Source organism: Neoarius graeffei, chromosome 13, assembly GCF_027579695.1.
Source record: "Neoarius graeffei isolate fNeoGra1 chromosome 13, fNeoGra1.pri, whole genome shotgun sequence".
NCBI lineage: Eukaryota > Metazoa > Chordata > Actinopteri > Siluriformes > Ariidae > Neoarius > Neoarius graeffei.
Genome location: NC_083581.1, coordinates 23,286,566 through 23,305,858, shown reverse-complemented (window position 1 = coordinate 23,305,858; position 19,293 = coordinate 23,286,566). Strand labels below are relative to the sequence as shown.

The window sequence follows — 19,293 nt, the reverse complement described above, 5'->3', positions numbered from 1 at the left end:
TTTGACTGCATGCAACTTTGAATAAGGGTCTTTTATTTTCTTAATACAGGGAAGGTGTATGTAGCCCCCCCCCCCCCCCCCCTTTTCCCTGTACATGGATTACAAATGTGATGGATAAAGATCTTGTAAAGAGAAAGCTGTCGTGTAATTCTGGTGAATTTTACACACTCTGTTGTGCAGTCTATAAAGAGCATTACTAACTAGAATACGAGAAAATGTATATAATATTTTTTTCCTCCGTGTATTTTGTAAATGTAAATTAAGCCTCTTAATTCTCTTTCAGAGATGCAAGCATCTTAGTTGGAGCACCAAAAGCCAACACCAGCCAGCCGAACATCACAGAGGGAGGCTCTGTGTTCTTCTGCCCATGGAGCCATGACCGGTCTGACTGCCACAGCATAGAGTTTGACCAGCAGGGTGAGGCTCTCTCACCTCAGATCAACATTTCTTTACACAGTTCTAATAAATGTATAATAGTGTGGCTCTTATAAATTATGTCTTTAGATGTATATCATAAATGCCACAGGTCTGCAGTCATCAGGAAGCTCGTTGATGAAGAATGCACCCTCATTACTGATTGTTTGCCAGGACTCTTTTTGAAAATGTAGTATTCAGGCATCAGGTTCCACATCCTCTCCTAAATAAGTCCTGTGTTGACAGATACTCCCTCTTTACTTTAAGTGGTCGAATGCTGTGCTTCCTCTAAAGCTCTAAAGCCCCTTGTATCTCTGCTGGAGGCATTCTGTTCAAGAGACCTATAGAAAGCGAGGTTTTAAAGAAGTGGAGGAGGACAAGTGCTCAGAGTTCCTGGAAATGAACATGCAGAAATAGTAAGCGTTGGGGCATGTGAACATGGCCATGCATGTGATACTCTTAATTATTATTCACACTTTGTAAGTTGCCTTCCTGTGGCATATATTTAAAAAAAACAAACAAAAGAACCCCACAAAGACGCAGATGTAATTATTTGAAACAGCAGATCGATTGAGGCCTCGATTCTTGACGTCATTTCTCAGAGACGCGTTGTGGAAGTCATGCTTGCGTGTATTTGTAGGTGCTGACCTGGAGAATGTCTCTGTTGCTCCTTTCATGTACGAAACTTTGGGAATGTGAATGAATTTTCATTCTCACTCAGCCTTCCATAAAAGTAAACTAACAAGCGTCGATGTTTTCCCACCTGACCGTATTTAACGGGATGCTACATGGCACAAAGATGTGGGGAAACATGCGAGATCGGATGTGACGTCTAATTCATTCCAATTTCAGGCCATCAGCCAAACATCTGCTGATGTTTTCTTTCCTTGTTGTTTTGAATTTGTGGCTGGTCACTAAGGAAGCGGCAGCAGCAGAGCATAACACAATGCTCAGACCATAATTCTATGGCTCAAAGTTCTGTTTTGTTCCTAAGTGGTATGAAGCATGAACGTTTTGTACAACAAGGGGGGAACTTGGGGGGGTGTGGATACCAGTAATAGAGTTGTGCTCTTAGTAGCTTCGGAACTACAGGGTGAGGAAAGTTGGAGAGAGCGAGAGAGAAGGCGAAAGAAAAGCTTGTTCAGGTTGGGACCATGAGACACTGCTTTCACCAAAGCCTCATGTTATTTCTCATGTTGCAGTCAAGACCACCTAAACCGAGACTAATGCCGCTTTTCCACTACAAACGCGGCTGAGTTGGGCTGAGCTGAGTTGGGCTGTGTGGAGCTGAGTGGGGCTGTTGGGGTTGCATTTCGACTACAACCGCACTGAACCGCGCTGGCTGGAAGTGGGTGGACACATTGGGTGGAGTTAGCGAAAGTGGGTGGACGTCACGTGATGTCGTTAGGCGGCGCAAACAGTGACATCAGTGACCTTTTAAGCGGTAGTCGCACGACCCGGATAGTAAACAATAAACATGGAGGACATGGAGTCGTTAGTGTTGCTGGTCTTGGTGCTGTGGCTTGTTGTCTCCGACAACGCCAACAGATACTGGCAAGAGCGTATAGATGAGGCGAGGTGCATAAGGCTTCAGAAATTCTCATAATTCTTCTTCTTCCGGGTTTACGGTGTTTACAGATCCCAACGTGCTCGCGGGACGTGTGTGGGCATGTGAGGATACTCCTCCTCACCAATCAGTGCACAGGGGAGTGTCTCCTCACGCCCCTAGCCCCACTTGGCTCGGTTTGGCTCGCTTCAGCCCCACTCCAAAACCGTGCGAGTTTTGGGTGCTAAGCAGGGCTGAAGCGAGCTGAGTCGTGCTGCTCTGAGGTAGTCGAAACGCGAGCCGTGTCGGGCTGAAGTGAGCTGAAAAAGGGTAGTGGAAAAGGGCCATAAGTTGTGACCAAGACCAAGGAGTATTGAGGCCATGACAAGACCTGAGACTTTGAGGGATTGAGATCAAGTCAAGACCAGGACCAGACCAGTGGTTGTGAAGGGGGCTGGGAAGGGGTGACTCCGTTATCAGTAATGAAAACTTCAAATTAGCAATGGGTCACGTTATTGGTTGCATTTGAAGCAGGAAATTTTACATCCGCAGTAACGATCGTTACTGCGGATGTAAAATTTCCTGCTTCAAATGCAACCAATAACGTGACCCATTGCTAATTTGAAGTTTTCATTACTGATAACGGAGTCACCCCTTCCCAGCCCCCTTCACAACCACTGGTCTGGTCCTGGTCTTGACTTGATCTCAATCCCTCAAAGTCTCAGGTCTTGTCATGGCCTCAATAAATCTGACAATAAACAGGCAATTTGGTGAAATCCCCACAGTTGTGGTCTTGACCGTTTTTGAAATAAAATCCTGTGTCTCCATGTCGGAGACAAGACTGAGTAAAAATGCGCTCGATTCTGAGATGAGACGGAGGCCTTCAAAAAGCGGTTTTGAGACCGGTCTTGAGTACTACACCACTAGTCGTTTCAGACGTCTTACCCCTATAATAAATGCTACTACTTTAATTAGTCAAAATGCCTGAAATGTTCCTAGGATACACTAACCTTGACCATTGCTTTACACTTCAAGTTGAACTCTAGTTCAACTTGAACCAGCGCTTTTGCTCCTACGTCATCTGCTAGCAATGTCACCTGTTCTGCAGCAAATAATATAAAATCTGCTGCTTCTGCCAGTATTGTTGCTGCTCAATGTGATCCCCAGCTATGAGTATTCAGATTGTCTGTCTGTGTCAATAGTTCCATTGCAATCATTTACATACATTAACTTGTATCTGGTGACCCATTTTTGCCTGAAAAAGGAGAATCTGTGAATGATCGATAGATGATCATTAAAAGGAATTGTGTCGTGCTGGAACAATTGGCCAGATAGCCGACCACATAAACGAAGAGCTTTCACGCTGTAGATGATCTTCAGTATGCACATTACATGTTGCGGTCAGTGTTACCATGACAACAAGGAGCGCTTGAGTTAGTCATCGCATTCAGCTTTGTAATGGTGCGTTTTTCTAGCCTATTGAACAGAGTATTAAAGACATTAATAGTAAGTGTATGTTCGATCACTCTGTTTTTGTGTCAGTAACAGAATTTAAGGCCATTTTGTGTTTTTATTATCAGAAATCTGAGATAGAAAATTGAAAAGCAACTTGTGGTTGTTGCTGATATCGCGCGTGACCTACTAAGCAGTGCTAGCGGAGCGAATTCCAGCGTGATCCAAAATCACAAGTTGGAGCATTTTTGTGCTGGCAGGTAATTGGTAATGCCGATGCTTTCTGCTGACTACCACCACATTAACTTTTATTTCAGGCCTGTGGGAAACCCTGCACCTTTTCTCGCCTCACGTGTTGTTGGTGCAATCAAACAGTACACCTGTTAGGTGACAACCTGTTGTCTGTCTGTCTTTGTGCATCACTAATGGCACACTCCATTAACAAGAAATGCTGTGCTGTTTGAGTGAGGAAGATCACATACTTGGGGTTTGTTCAGGCAACCAAACTTTGCGTATTCTTTGTCTGCTTTTCTGGTGGTTTGCATTTAATGTTTTAAATGAAACTATCAAACAATTTTTCTTATTGCTATCGATGAAGTCTCTATTGATGGTACAGATCACTACCGTATTTTCCGGACTATACGTCGCTCCGGAGTTTAAGTCGCATCAGCCAAAAAATGCATTATGAAGACGAAAAAAACATATATACGTCGCACCGGACTATAAGTCGCACTTTTTTGAAGGGTTATTCTATCCATAGAATCTGTGATTGTATCTGATAAGCGGCGCGTGGTTACTGCGCGACTGCATTGTTTATTTAATAAACGAACAGCTGAGCAGTGATAACGCGCCCTTTGCCCTGTAAGTAGCCTAGTCTGATTATTTTAAATATCTACTACTATCTTTAATACTATCACTATCGTTATTACTAATAGCCTATATTATTATTATTATAACTAATATTAGTAGCCTATTACTGATGCATTAATCAGTTTGCTTTTAGAATATTTTTACCGGTAGGGCTTATTATTGCCCCATGGCTCTTTCATCTGTGTTATTAAAGCTGTAATCATCATCGAGGAGAGTCATTCTTCATTTTTGTCGAATTTTATTTCATTAAATCAGAGGTCAAGTAGGCTATAGGTATATCATCTCCAAAGACAACCGTCTAGTGAAAAAAAACCAACCGCTTTTAAATACCCTACTTAAATCCTTAAAAAGAGTAATTTAACTCATGTCTTGTGTGATCTGATCTCCAATGGTGAAATAAACCGGTTGTGATATGAGTAGTCTGTTATTTTAGAAGATAAATTTAATATATAATTTAATATATAGCCTAATAAAAATAACATTTTATAACATATCACGACATATTACTGTCTGTAACTGTTCGTCACTAAAGCGTTTTCTAAGATCATAATGTCTGATATTATTATTATTTTTTTACACACACAATAAGCGCGTGTGCGTAAAGTTATAGTAAACCACCCCCCACCTTTTTTTTTTTTTTTGAGTCGCCGGACCCACCCACCTCCTGCGTTCCGGGACCTCCCACTTCACAAATTAAGCACTGCCTAAAATCACTACATAACTTATTTAAATAACTATAGGCCTATCATTAATAATAAAACACAGGTCAATCAAGTTTATCAAGCTGGCGATTTCACTCCAAATCAGCAAATCCATTGAATTCCTCATCCTCGGTGTCGCTTCTGAACAACTCTGCCTCCAGCAGCAGACGAAGCCCCGTTTCCTCTTCTTCTGCGTGGCTGTCGTCAGACTCGGCATCAGCTCCAGTTATTCCGCGGTGAAAAAAAAAAAAAAAACGTATATACGTCGCACCGGAGTATAAGTCGCATGGCTAGCTGAACCATGAAAAAAAGTGCGACTTATAGTCCGAAAAATACGGTATATCTCTCTTAGGCTGATAATGGATTCCATGGCATTTAAAAACAACTATTCTGAAGGAATGGAAATTGCTTACACATCCTAGGATTAAAATCAAGAGAATTATAAACATTTACAATGAACATGTGCTTCGTGGCTTGTATCCGTATAGGCAGCAGACACGGTTCTACTGGGCCAAGCTGTCGACTTCATCTAACATGTGTAAGAGAACAGTGAAATGTGTACGGTGTCAAGTGAGGTCTCCTGGCTTGTTTCCTGAGGAATTAGATTTATTGTCTGTAACTCCGCCACAAGAGACAGAGCTCCAGCAAATCATTTAAACTGCCTCTTACAATGGCCTTTACACAAGTCCAACGCTTGCACCCATTTATTTTTGCATAAGGAAAGCTCTGCATCTGACATCTTTTGTTGTTTTTTTTTTTCTTTTCAGCAGTGTGATCATGTAATCTATCCAGCACAGTTCTAAAATGTTTTCAGGATATTAAGTAGCCCTTTCACTTCTATTCTAAATTTAAATTAGATTTTAATAAATTAAATTAGCCATTCATTTAACTCTGAGTCTGTCTAAAATTGCCAGATTTGGTTTATTGGAGTGCCGAACAAACCACCTAAGTTACACAATGGAACTTTTGAAAAGTTAGTAACAGTGGTGTATAATGGGCACAGATGTATTTGCTTTACGACAGTTGTTGTTCCTGGAGGACTTGGAGATCAGGTCTGTGAGGTTGTATGACATCATCCTATCATGCACCCTAACTATGGTATCGTCTGTGACTTTTTCGGGTGGTGGGGTGTTGAGGTGGTGTACTACACGTACGTAATGTGTATTGTGTTGCCTACATGTTAGTCAAGTCTCTCATCTCATTATCTATAGCCGCTTTATCCTGTTCTACAGGGTCGCAGGCAAGCTGGAGCCTATCCCAGCTGACTACGGGCGAAAGGCGGGGTACACCCTGGACAAGTCGCCAGGTCATCACAGGGCTGACACATAGACCCAGACAACCATTCACACTCACATTCACACCTACGGTCAATTTAGAGTCACCAGTTAACCTAACCTGCATGTCTTTGGACTGTGGGGGAAACCGGAGCACCCGGAGGAAACCCACGCGGACACGGGGAGAACATGCAAACTCCGCACAGAAAGGCCCTCGCTGGCCATGGGGCTTGAACCCGGACCTTCTTGCTGTGAGGCGACAGTGCTAACCACTACACCACCGTGCCGCCAAAATTGAAAATAAAATCAAAATTAAAAAATTAAAATGGAAATTACTACCTCAGATTGTGCCAAAAGCAAGGGAGGAAAAAATGTGTCTTTAAATTGGATTTAAAACAATCAATGGTGGGAGAGGATCTGACATACATAAGAAGACTGTTCCAGAGCTTAGGGGCAGCAACAGAGAAGGCTCTGTCACCTTTGGTTTTTAGGCGTGTGCGGGGCACTGAAAAAAGAAGTTGTGATGAAGACCTGAGGGATATGGGAGCAGAACAAAGTGTGAGGAGATCAGAAATGTACTGAGGGGCCAAACCATTTAGGGCTTTAAAAACAAACAACAATACTTTTAAAATCAATTCTGTCCCGGCGGCACGGTGGTGTAGTGGTTAGCGCTGTCGCCTCACAGCAAGAAGGTCCTGGGTTCGAGCCCCGGGGCCGGCGAGGGCCTTTCTGTGCGGAGTTTGCATGTTGTCCGCGTGGGTTTCCTCCGGATGCTCCGGTTTCCCCCACAGTCCAAAGACATGCAGGTTAGGTTAACTGGTGACTCTAAATTGACCGTAGGTGTGAATGTGAGTGTGAATGGTTGTCTGTGTCTATGTGTCAGCCCTGTGATGACCTGGCGACTTGTCCAGGGTGTACCCCGCCTTTCGCCCGTAGTCAGCTGGGATAGGCTCCAGCTTGCCTGCGACCCTGTAGAAGGATAAAGCGGCTAGAGATAATGAGATGAGATTCTGTCCCTCACAGGTAACCAGTGTAGCTGTGTTAGGATGGGAGTGATGTGTTGCCTTTTCTTTGTACCAGTAAGGAGCCTAGCTGCAGCGTTTTGGATCATCTGTAAGCGTGTGAGGGTGGAATGAGGCAAGCCCAGATAAAGTGCATTGCAGTAGTCTAACCTAGAAGTAATAAAAGCATGAATAACTGTTTCTAGGTTTTTTGGAGCTAATATTGGTTTTAGCTTTCCAATGTTTCTCAAATGATAAAAACTACCTCTCACCACATTTGCCACCTGCTTGTTAAAATTCAAAGTATTGTCCATAAAAAGTATTGTCCATTGTAGGTGCAATTAGTAATTAAGTAATCAATCTCATTAAATCAGTCTCATTAAATAATACCTTTAATTTTGATGCTTAATAATAAATTATCAAACAGCTAAATTATGGTATATTCCAAATTATTATGATCACTTACCAGATTACACAACCTATATGCACCTTGGAATCCTTTGAGATTGAGTAACTTCAAAAATATCGGAACAACAAATAAACACAGACAGTTTCAATAATTAATTGAATTTATTATAACAAAGATAAAATGAATGATGGCAGTTGAAATCTTCAAATAGTCAGCAGCAAACAGTGAGATCGGTGTGTCCATAGGAGTGTGTGTGTGTGAGAAAAAATTAAATATTAGTAATTGAAATACATTCAAATGGTCATCCGTGATACATGTGGATTTGAATGTGGGCACGGGGGAATGCGCTATAAAGGTTGAATTGAATCAGGGCTTGGAATATTGGACCTCGTGATAAAGAACGGAGGGGGGAAGGGTCACCACGTGTTTCTTTATAGAACAAAAGAGTTAGCTTCGGTTTGCTAGCTAAGGTGTGCAGTGTTTCCCGCAGAAAATTGCTTAGTCAAGGTGGTGAGTCTTCGGTGGGCATCACGCGCGGCACGGATAGTGGTCCGGGGGGGGGGGGGGGGTGTCGGGCCGTAACGCGTCACACGTTGCACAGATAGTCCGGGGGGGTAGTAGTACTACAATAATAACAAAGCCCACTCTGGGTTCCACCCACTACCCCGGTGCTTTGATGCTTGGGGCTGGGACTCCAGTGGTGACTGAGCACAGTCCGATTGAGTGGGTGAAGTCGAGCGACTCCTCGGCTGAAAGAAGCCCGATATTTTTTGTTGTTTCCCTGCCATTTACTGCACGCAAGAAAGGAAGCAACAAGTTAGCGTCAATCATGCAATCATTGGGACAGATCGGTTTTTTTTTTAACTATTATAATTTATTTACGGCCCATCAGAGGAATGTTGGTGTGCAACGGCGAAAAATGTATGGCTTTGCCATCTAGCCTATGATTACCCTCCCCTTTTGTTGAGGAGGAAAATGCATGACCCTCTCTCATAACATCCAGACTAAATAGCTGCCCCTTCCTTCCACAAAAAAAGTTGCGTGACCATTCCCTGTTTTCCTCCGGTGGACCCAACGAGAGTAATCCCGCTGGGTGGACCAACAAAAATAATGGAAGGGTCCCACGAATGTAGCCTACAGCCATAATTTATATTGCCTACCTTAATACATTTATATTAGGCCTACTTATATTAGCACATGAACATTATATAGCATTAGGCTATATAATTATATTATTATATTATCTTACTTATGTTAGTACATGAAAATTAAATTTCACTGTAACAGTGCAAATGCACCGTTTAGATGAGCAGTTACAAATACAACTTACCTTCTTATTCCACCGACGATAATGGCAACGTCTCGACTTTCCCGCTGAACCGTTGAATTTAAAATTAAAATGTTTGTAAATATGGCCTCGAGGACATATGGCGTAGTAATATATCCAACCACTAGGTGCCGCAGTTTAGTCTAGCTGTCAGTCCCTGCGCTGAAATGCATTACCACTTCGTTTTTTTTTTTTTGGACGCATTTTTTTTTTCTTGGAACCTTGCTAGGGCGGGCGGTCGAGTTACCCAGGGCGGCCGCCTTGCCTGGAAAGTGCTGGGGGAAACACTGGTGTGTTGTGAGGCCTATGGCCTAACCAAAAGGCTAGCGTGGGATGCTAACTGAGGTGTGTTTTGTAGTGTGTGTGTGTGACCACGTAGTGAGGCCTTATAGTCCCTGGAGACAATACAATTAGCCCTGGATGCTAATGAGACAAAAGAATTAGCCGTAGCAGCTAACCCACTAGCTTTATAACATTACCAAATTCACTGAAATCTTGATGAGGTCAAAATATGTGTAAATAATGAAATTAAAGTGTTAGAAAGGAAAAGGGGGCATGCAAAACCTATCTATTAAACAACTGAGAGATCAAAATAGAACAATGATGGAAACACAAAATCAGTGTGCACACTTAAACAGTTCCTGAGTTTAAATTCACACTCCGTAAATAAACTAATTCCTAAGACTAGTCCTTTTGCCCAAAATGCCAAATCTGCTCCAGTACCTTGCCTCTGTGTAGGAATACAGAGAAGCTACGAAGATGCTGAATTTTACAGGAGCTCGTGAAGACTTCTGTAGAAGGCAGAGAATTCTTGATCCGACGCTTTGTAGTTCGTGGGAAGAAAGTCTCTGATTAAAATAATGTGCACAGCGCTTTATTAGAAGGAGCTGGTCGCTTTTAACATTAATTAACTGCTTGGGCTGCAGTCCGTACGTATTTATAATGAATAACTGAAAACCGGTTGTAACTCAATCTGAGTTTAAAATCGCGCGATTCTAGAATCTACCGTGGCCAAAGGTGAAAGAAAAGCGTGAAACTCTGATTCTTGAGTAAAAGAAAAGACGTCTTTATCTGGTTTGCTCGGCGGAGCGGATCTCTTTGTACGTGCAGACAGGAACAGTCCAGACGAGAGAGAGAAAGAGCGGAAACGTGTTCCATTACTTATGGCTTCAAAGAGGATGTGATGTAGGTGATCCCGCCCAGGCGTGACGTAGGTCAACGCGGAAGCTGGTGATGGGAGTTGTAGTCCTAAAAGACGATACAGGCAGTACCTACACCATGTTGCGTTATTACAGCAGAAAAATACTACAAGCTGGTTCCAAGGTGGCTGCAGCTGCAATCGCTATAGATGTAACAAGCTGTAACTAAGCTTATAAACTGTGCTCACTCTAGGACCCAAATCGTTTTAGCGAAAAGTGCTAAAGATTCAAATTTTTCTTTAGCAATTTGCAATTTCGCTTAGCAAGAAATGCTAAAAGAATTTTCTTTTTAGCAAAGTAATTTTTTTAGCAAGATATGTTATACTTCTAAATGTTTCTTGCACTGACATAATATTGAAAAATGAATTGTTATTGTAGTTTGTTGGTGTTTCAATAGTGTTTGCAAGCTTGTTTCCTGCCTTTGTCTTTCCATGTTCTTGATTTATGTTCATAGCATGCTTATTTATTCTTGAATCCTCTTATTTTGATCATTTCATCAACTGTATATATGTAATGAAATTGTGTGTTTAATTTAACCCGCTTAATCTGGTTTACGGAGTCCATATTTTTCATTATAATTATATCTAACATCTGGTGTGATGTGCTTTGCATTCTTTGCTATCTATGCACCTTTTAAGGCCAATTTATGCTGACAACGCAGTCCTCGCAGATGGTGTCGCAGATGGCGTCTGCGTAGCCCCCCCCTTCGCAGACGCTCTGCGCGCACCTCCCAAAAATTGTGACCACCGCAGAAGCCTCGCAGACAGCGTCGCAGACAAGAGGGCTCTGATTGGTCCACTCTACGTCCGCTGTACACGCACTTCCGCTTCCCTACTTTCCCGGTTTGGTTTGTTTTCACTACCGCCATTTTTAAAAACACGAGCGAAAATGGAGCAGCACGAAGAGCGGTTGATCGAGGAAGTGAGGAAGTACGTACATCTATACGACTCCAGTTCTAGTCATTATAAGTAACCGGAGGATAAACACTCCACTAACCACACCCACCAACTACTCCTAGCGATTTCGCGACTTCGCGCCCCCTTGCGTTGTGGCGGTGAATAACATCGCGCCCGCCTATTACTCCCCGCTCAACGATAAATTACAACTGTCTGCGAAAAGCTATCTGCGAAAGCCTTGTCGCAAGAGCATGCAGAGGCCCTTAGCCCTTAGTCACCCTCTGTAGTATGCTGACTGGTCTGTGTGTGTGTGTGTGTGTGTGTGTGTGTGTGTGTGTGTGTGTAATTGGGATCTGTGTGTGTGTGTGTTTAGGGGGAGGGGGGTGTCTTTATGGGTAGGATGAAGGGAGCTCAGGGAGTTAAAATCAATGGTTGTTTCTTATAAATTAATCTCATAACCTAAATATAATGATATTCACCATTAATTTCTCAAATGAAACACTTGCAGTCAAAACTTTGAACCATGTCCGTCAAAACGCTCTGAAAACAAGGTACACTTGGTCGATATATCCTGGTTCATCTGTGAGTTCTTCCAAAGTTCTGTCAGGGTTGATATTATGTAGAAAATACGTCTTTAGAATGGTTATATCGTGTGTTTATCCCTAACTGAGAAAGCTAACAGAATATTCTAATATGTTATCTCACTTTTTAGATAAGTTTTTGTCATACGTAAAGTCGGATAATTTATTTTAAACAAACCTCGCTATAATCTTGTTCACTAATGAGCGAGAATTGCCGACATTATCAGCGCAACTTGGAAATTGATCATTTTATATGTAAGGTCCGACGCTATAGGAAGACGTAATTTGCGGTCAACCAATAAGAAGCTTCGAAACTCGGGGGCGTTGGTTATAAATCAAAACATCGAAGATGGACACGAAAGGCAGGGCCTGAATTTCATTTTTCAGAATGGGGGGGAATTCCCCCCCTCAGTGACTCAAATGGGGGGGGATTTACACAGTTTGTGGGGAACGCTACTTGTGGGCTTAAATAGCTTAGGTCTTACCTTCTGCCACTACTCAGATTGAAGATCTCTACAGTATGTAACCTTTTGTCACCATTTGAGGTATCCTTTTTAGTAGACTTTTCATTTTGATATCTCCAAATTTGGATAGCATTATCAGACAAAGGCCGGGTGGATAAATGCAAGTATTATTCCCACCAGCCGTCTAAGATATGGACTGTTCAGTTTCGGGTGGAGGGTAGAAAACCACCACAAAATGAAAGAGATCCTTTAGAGCATGACATTGCTGACTGACTGTATTATGCCATCAAACACCAATAGCCTTTTTCTAGCAGTGCGAGTAAGGCTCTAAGAAGAGTTTAGAAGGTTGTGTGCCTTTTAGTTAAGCTAATTTTACAACCTCCTTAGTGTTGCTTTACACAGCTGCTTCTTCCTCATCTTCATGCACTATTCTTTAAGTGTCACTGCTTTGTTTAATTATAAAAAAGAAAAAAAAAATCAGTCTGTTCTTAATAGCACTCAATGAATTTATTGACACAACAAGTCTAACTTAAAATCTAACTTAAACCAGTCTGCTGACTTTTCAGGATTCTCTTAACTATGTTTGTGTTATTTGTCTCTTCTTTTAGTGACCATCTCTTTAATTAGTGACCTTTGCTTTTTCCTTTTATAACATTTTTATATCATCTTTTTTATCAACTTTTATATCATTTTTCTATTCTCATGTTTGATCTGATCATCCCTGTCCTCTGTTTAATGTCTACAATTAAAATAAGAAAACACTATCAAACTGTTCTTAACACTGAATGAATTTACAAATTTTGTTTCAGTCCGCATATAGAACGTTAACATGACAACAGTCTTTGTTGACTTTTCAGGATTCTCTTATACCATATAGCCCTGTCTCCTGTGTCATATGCCATCTTTAATTTAAAAAAAATCAAATTGTTCTCAACACTGAACAATTCATCTTTGCTGAGTGCAGGATTCTTGTACATATGTAGTCTTTCCTACTCTTTCTCCTAGTGGTCATCCCTTTTGTCAGCATCAGTGTCCTTTGCTTTTCCTTGTAAATACTTTTTTCTTATAGCCATGCTCTGATCTAATCCCCTTCGCAACGTCGACGTTAACGTTAGCTGTCTCGTCCTGTGTATTCTCAACGGTATCACTCACACTGCTATTACCACCATCGGATTCAGGAGTTTTCCTCTTAGCAGGGAAACTTCTGCCACTGCACTTGTACGTTTTAGCCAGCGGTCCAGGTTTGTTTTACAGCTAAAGTCCGAGAGAGGAAGAGTGCGCGCGCTGTGTGTGTGTGTGTGTGTGTGTGTGTGTGAGAACTGTCTGTGTCTGCTGTTTTTTTTTTTTTTTTCTGAGTAGGCTACGGGGGGAGGGGGGGTCAGTCAGTAAAAGGAGGGTTCAATTCAAGTAACCTTGAGAACAGAAGGTACTCGCGCATTCACACTGATCCATTATTAGATTGACGTTGTCAGGCAATGCAGTAATGTGTGCGGGAATCTCTCTCATTAGAATCGTTAAAGGTGTGGGAATTAAAAAAAAAATATGCGCGATACCCGCAATCCCGCGCCCAAATTCAGGCCCTGAAAGGTACTGTTTATCTTGAGAAATCGCAATTGTTTGATGGCTTTTGCTTAAACTTTAAATGACTTTCGCATAAAATGCGAATACAGATTTTCTTTTCGCAAATTGGAATAAAACTTCGCAATTTGCGGACATGCGAGCGGCTAGCGTGAGCCCAGATAAAATTGAAATACAATTATGTGCATGTGTGCTCAGGGCTCGACGTTTAAGGACTGCCCGATTGCCCGGGGCAAGTAAAACACTCATTTGGTCAAGTGGGATATGTCCCCGACATGCCTGACCGGGCAAGTTGGAATGAGCATATATTACGATCTAGCACCACAAAAATGAGCCTTTTTGATCTTTTATTTCAGTTCCGAAAAGCGTCCCTCACTACATATCTGCCATTATGTCTTGGCTGTTTTCTTAGTCTGTTTCATTTACTGCTTTGCAAGTTATTTTATATACTATACCCCCACTGGTGGTATGCGTTCTGTTTATAGACCCCTGGTCATTGACTTCATGCATCACGTGATAATTACAGCTGGGGTCAGACAGACACTGCCTTTCATGCAAGCAAGGTTTAATCTGTCTTCAGTATGGTTAATTTTTGCACTGTTTTTGCTTGTTCAAACAGAGATGGATAAAAGGCATTACCGTCTCCCCGCTATCAAGAAAAATGTTAATAAATCGAAGCAAAAGCTTCAAGAGCAACGAGAAAATGAGTGATTTAAAGAATACGAAGAGAGGAGCTCAGCCTGAAAACTCCAGCAAAATTCACGATTGTATTTAAAATGTATTTTACAAAAACAAAGTTGGAAGTGAGGATGGAAGAGTTTGCTTAAGAATCTCGTTTTATTTATTTATTCCCCCCCCCCGCTCGCGTTCGAGTTAGCGTCTTCATGAAAGTGTTTGATTTTCTGACAGGTGAAGCCGCGTCCGTCTTCGACACAGAAAACCCAGATTGATTTCAAACAACTCGGGCATAAAAAAAACCTCAACAAGGAGTGACATGCGTGATAATCTGTTCTGGTTTTTTTTTTTTCAGGATTTAAGAGCAGAGAGAGCTGGAGCTTTGTTTCTGTTATCAGAGGAACACAGTCCTGTGCAAAAATAAATATATTTTTTAAAATCATCCACCCTATAGGTTTATTTAAAAAAAAAAAATCCCACGCTGTGTCATGAGATCGTTGCACTGATTCAGTTACAGGTTGCCAGGCCTGTATAAAAACACCCACAACCTACACACTAATCAACTCAAATGTTATCCTGCCTGTTGTGACAGCGTTTTTTTTTTTTTTTAATTTAAAAACCTAGAGGTGGATGATATAACAAAAAAAAAAAAAAAGAATTATATGAATATTCTCGGGCGGCACAGTGGTGTAGTGGTTAGCGCTGTTGCCTCACAGCAAGAAGGTCCGGGTTCGAGCCCCGTGGCCAGTGAGGGCCTTTCTGTGTGGAGTTTGCATGTTCTCCCCGTGTCCGCGTGGGTTTCCTCCGGGTGCTCCGGTTTCCCCCACAGTCCAAAGACATGCAGGTTAGGTTAACTGGTGACTCTAAATTGACCGTAGGTGTGAATGTGAGTGTGAATGGTTGTCTGTGTCTATGTGTCGGCCCTGTGATGACCTGGCGACTTGTCCAGGGTGTACCCCGCCTTTCGCCCGTAGTCAGCTGGGATAGGCTCCAGCTTGCCTGCGACCCTGTAGAACAGGATAAAGCGGCTAGAGATAATGAGATGAATATTCTCAAACACAGTACTGTTTAAAGGTCTTGGCACCCTATTTTCTTCATTCAAACTTTGTTATAGATTTCTATTTTATGATTTCTACATTGAGTAATGAACCTACAGTCTGAGGGAGAGTTCTACACAAACACACCGAACTTTACTACAGTGCATGCATGTGAAATGGAAATAAATCGACTAAGGTAGGAAAAACTATTTTGGATAAAATTGTTGTCCATTACAAGTAAAAAGTAACCAGTAACCAAACTTAATAATATAGTTAATCAATAATCAAACTTAAACTCAATGTGTGATCATTTTGTGTTGCAATTCACAACTATTCTATGGTTTTCCTTAAAATAAAAAAAAAAAAAACGTACTCCCAAAAAAGGGGGGGTGGAAATTTACTTTTAATTTTGAGCCCTGGTGCTGTGGCAAACAGCAGCAGAGATACTTGTACAGTGAAATTGCTTTGATAAACAATACAGGGTTTTATTTCCCTTTTATTTTTGTTGATTCTTGAAGCTGCAGGCATCACATTTTCCCGCAGACATTTAAATCCTCTGACTTGATGGCTATCATGATTGGAATCTGTAGGTGGTTCCCAGTACTATCGTCAGGGGTTTGTAGTTTATTGGCAATGATAGTGTATCGAGCAAGTATCTTCAAATTGAATTTTGAGCTAAATTTGGTAGTGGTCATTGACTTGCCTCATTTCTGTCAGAGACTGCTCTTCATACCCAAAGCCTCAAATCCTCCATCTTTTAAATGAAAGGAGGCTTCAGTAGCCAGGTTTCTTCTTTGCACAGAAAGGGGCTGTTTTATTGACATTGCAAATGATGACCAACCCCACTGCCACCACCAACAATAATAAATTGAAGCAGAATAAGCAGTAAAGGATAGCCAGAGAGCTTTTCCCGTAATGTGTGGTTTACTCACATTTAATCCCGTTTACCCACCACTAACTGTTTTTTTTTTTTTTTTCAATCCTGTTACTGTCTGGTTGTGAAAGGCTTCTATAGTTACAAATGGTTGTTTTACTGAAATCTGCATAAGTATGTACATGGAAGGGTGGAGAGCCAAGCTGAATACAGACTCTTGCATGACCTCCTTCTGCTCTCCATCACATCTCTTCTGTGCTCACCAAGGACGGCGGATGTGATGACTGATCTTTTTACCATTTGTTAAGTACTTTCTTACACGCACATCAAACTTGCAAAAATTAGTCATCCATCCTGTCACACAGTTCAAAGCCAGGAGGATGTACTCTCACACTCCTGACCCTAAACTGTCAGGTCGCTGTCCTGTGGGAGTGGAGCTCAGTGCAGGAGTCATTCCTTGAAAATATCTAATGGAGATCTTGAGTAGGTTGATTGATTTGACCACATACTTTTAATTAATGCTGAGAAATGTATTTTTATGCTGTTTTGTATTTGTATACATTCAGTACATCGTGGTCTTTTGTTGTAAAGGAGTTTTATCTGCTGAACGAATTTAATATAGGCCTCCAGGCAGTTCGCATGGCTCATCATCAGTCAAATCATGATGAAAGTCTGTGGTGCAGATTAAAAAGGATCTTTTTCTTTGTGCATCATGCTGACTAAATCAAGATGATGCCTTGTTTTAACAGTGGGAGATGGTGAGGTGCATGGCACGGAGTCCTACCACTTTTTCTATCCAGGCACAAAAGTAAGAATGCTGTGTACCTCTGTTTTATATTATCATATAATCTCTCCAGGGCGGCACGGTGGTGTAGTGGTTAGCGCTGTCGCCTCACAGCAAGAAGGTCCGGGTTTGAGCCCCGTGGCCAGTGAGGGCCTTTCTGTGTGGAGTTTGCATGTTCTCCCCGTGTCTGCGTGGGTTTCCTCCGGGTGCTCCGGTTTCCCCCACAGTCCAAAGACTGTGTTAGGTTAGGTTAACTGGTGACTCTAAATTGACCATAGGTGTGAATGTGAGTGTGAATGGTTGTCTGTGTCTATGTGTCAGCCCTGTGATGACCTGGCGACTTGTCCAGGGTGTACCCTGCCTTTTGCCCATAGTCAGCTGGGATAGGCTCCAGCTTGCCTGCGACCCTGTAGAACAGGATAAAGTGGCTACAGATAATGAGAGGAGGAGATGATCTCTCCAATCAGGTCCCTAAATATTTGGATATTACAAAGTTGTTGATCTCTTAGCTGTCTACCACAGTGTCTTGCAGTTGACATTAAATGATGCATACGAGTTCAAAATGCAGCCTTTCAACTTTAATGTGAAGCAGTTTACATTCAAATTGGGTGAACTGTGTATGAATTGCAACACCTTTTTACATGTAGTCCCCCCTTTTTAATGGACTAAAAGTAATTGGACAGCTGACTCCTCAGCTGGGCGGCACGGTGGTGTAGTGGTTAGTGCTGTTGCCTCACAGCAAGAAGGTCCGGGTTTGAGCCCCGTGGCCGGCGAGGGCCTTTCTTTGCAGAGTTCTCCCCGTGTCCGCATGGGTTTCCTCCGGGTGCTCCGATTTCCCCCACAGTCCAAAGACATGCAGGTTAGGTTAACTGGTGACTCTAAATTGAGCGTAGGTGTGAATGTGAGTGTGAATGGTTGTCTGTGTCTATGTGTCAGCCCTGTGATGACCTGGCGACTTGTCCAGGGTGTACCCTGCCTCTCTCCCCGTAGTCAGCTGGGATAGGCTCCAGCTTGCCTGCGACCCTGTAGAACAGGATAAAGCGGCTAGAGATAATGAGATGAGATGAGATGAGACTCCTCAGCTGTTTTATGGCCAGGTATGGTGTTTCCTCATTATTTCACTTACAAGTTGATTTCAAGTGTGGCATTTGGAATCTGTTGCTGTTAATTCTCTCAATATGGAGTCCAAAGAGCTATTCTTGCCATTGATGCAAGCCAACATTAAGCTGAAAAATTAAAACAAACCCATCAGAGAGATAGCAAAAACACTTGAGCATGGCCAAATCAATTATGTGGAACATACCTGTGAGCTCAGGAACACCCAGAAGACAATGGAAAATAACTGTGGTGGATGAGAGGAAAAATGTTTCCCTTCACAACAATTGGCCAGGTCAAGAACTCCATTCAAGAGGTAAATGTCTATCTATCCATAATCTATACCAGTGTTTTTGTGTGTGCCCCCCCCCAGAGTTGAAGCTAATTTTTACTCATAGTAGAGTACAATTTCTGTGTTGCATTTCGATGTCATGTCTGCCTCATTAAACTACAGTCACACTATAGCTCACAATGCTTTGCTGTGGGTTATCAATGAAAATGAGGCATTTTGGTGGCGATACATGGCGATTTATACACGTGAGCTAAAAGTTGTGGTCACGCATCAGGCGAACGCTTGACTGTCATTCCTTCGTGCACTTGAGCCTGGCTCAGCTCGAGCGGCCTTGCACTCATGAAGCACATTGCGCGGGCTTGAGACCCAGTCGTTATGGGAAACACCTGATACTGATTTGAGTGCAATCAGCACATGCAGATACAGATGCTGTTTTCACAAAGGCTATGCGAAGTATCATGGTCATGTTTGTTTCTAGCTACGTTTATAACATTTTGTTTAAATACTCTGCTTTATGATTCTGCTTTCTGTTTTGTTTTTGTAAAGATCACGCCTGCTAATAAACACTCTTCCTGCACTTGGATCCGTCTACCACTGTCTATCTTGTAGCATCCTGATCCCCCAGAACTTTAACCCAGCCACATATAAAAAGTTGTAGGCCTCCATGCTCTTCCAGGTTTTCCTCTGTTTGTCCATGTAGAATGTCTGCAGCACCAGGTAGTTTGAGATATCTGGGAACTCAATGGATGGATAATTTTCCAACTTGTAGGAAAAATCCTTCTTTGTTAGCGTGTAAGGATCTATCCCATTGAGTCATTTCTACC

General features: G+C 42.2%; 1 protein-coding gene across 1 annotated transcript in view; it reads left to right on the top strand.

Annotated features, from left to right (window-relative positions):
- itga5 (integrin, alpha 5 (fibronectin receptor, alpha polypeptide)) overlaps positions 1-19,293 on the top strand; it is a 90,172-nt gene that overhangs the window by 14,457 nt on the left and 56,422 nt on the right. The window contains exon 2 of the mRNA XM_060937357.1: positions 284-417. Coding sequence (XP_060793340.1) covers positions 284-417 — 134 coding nt within the window. The remainder of the gene's footprint in view (positions 1-283; positions 418-19,293) is intronic.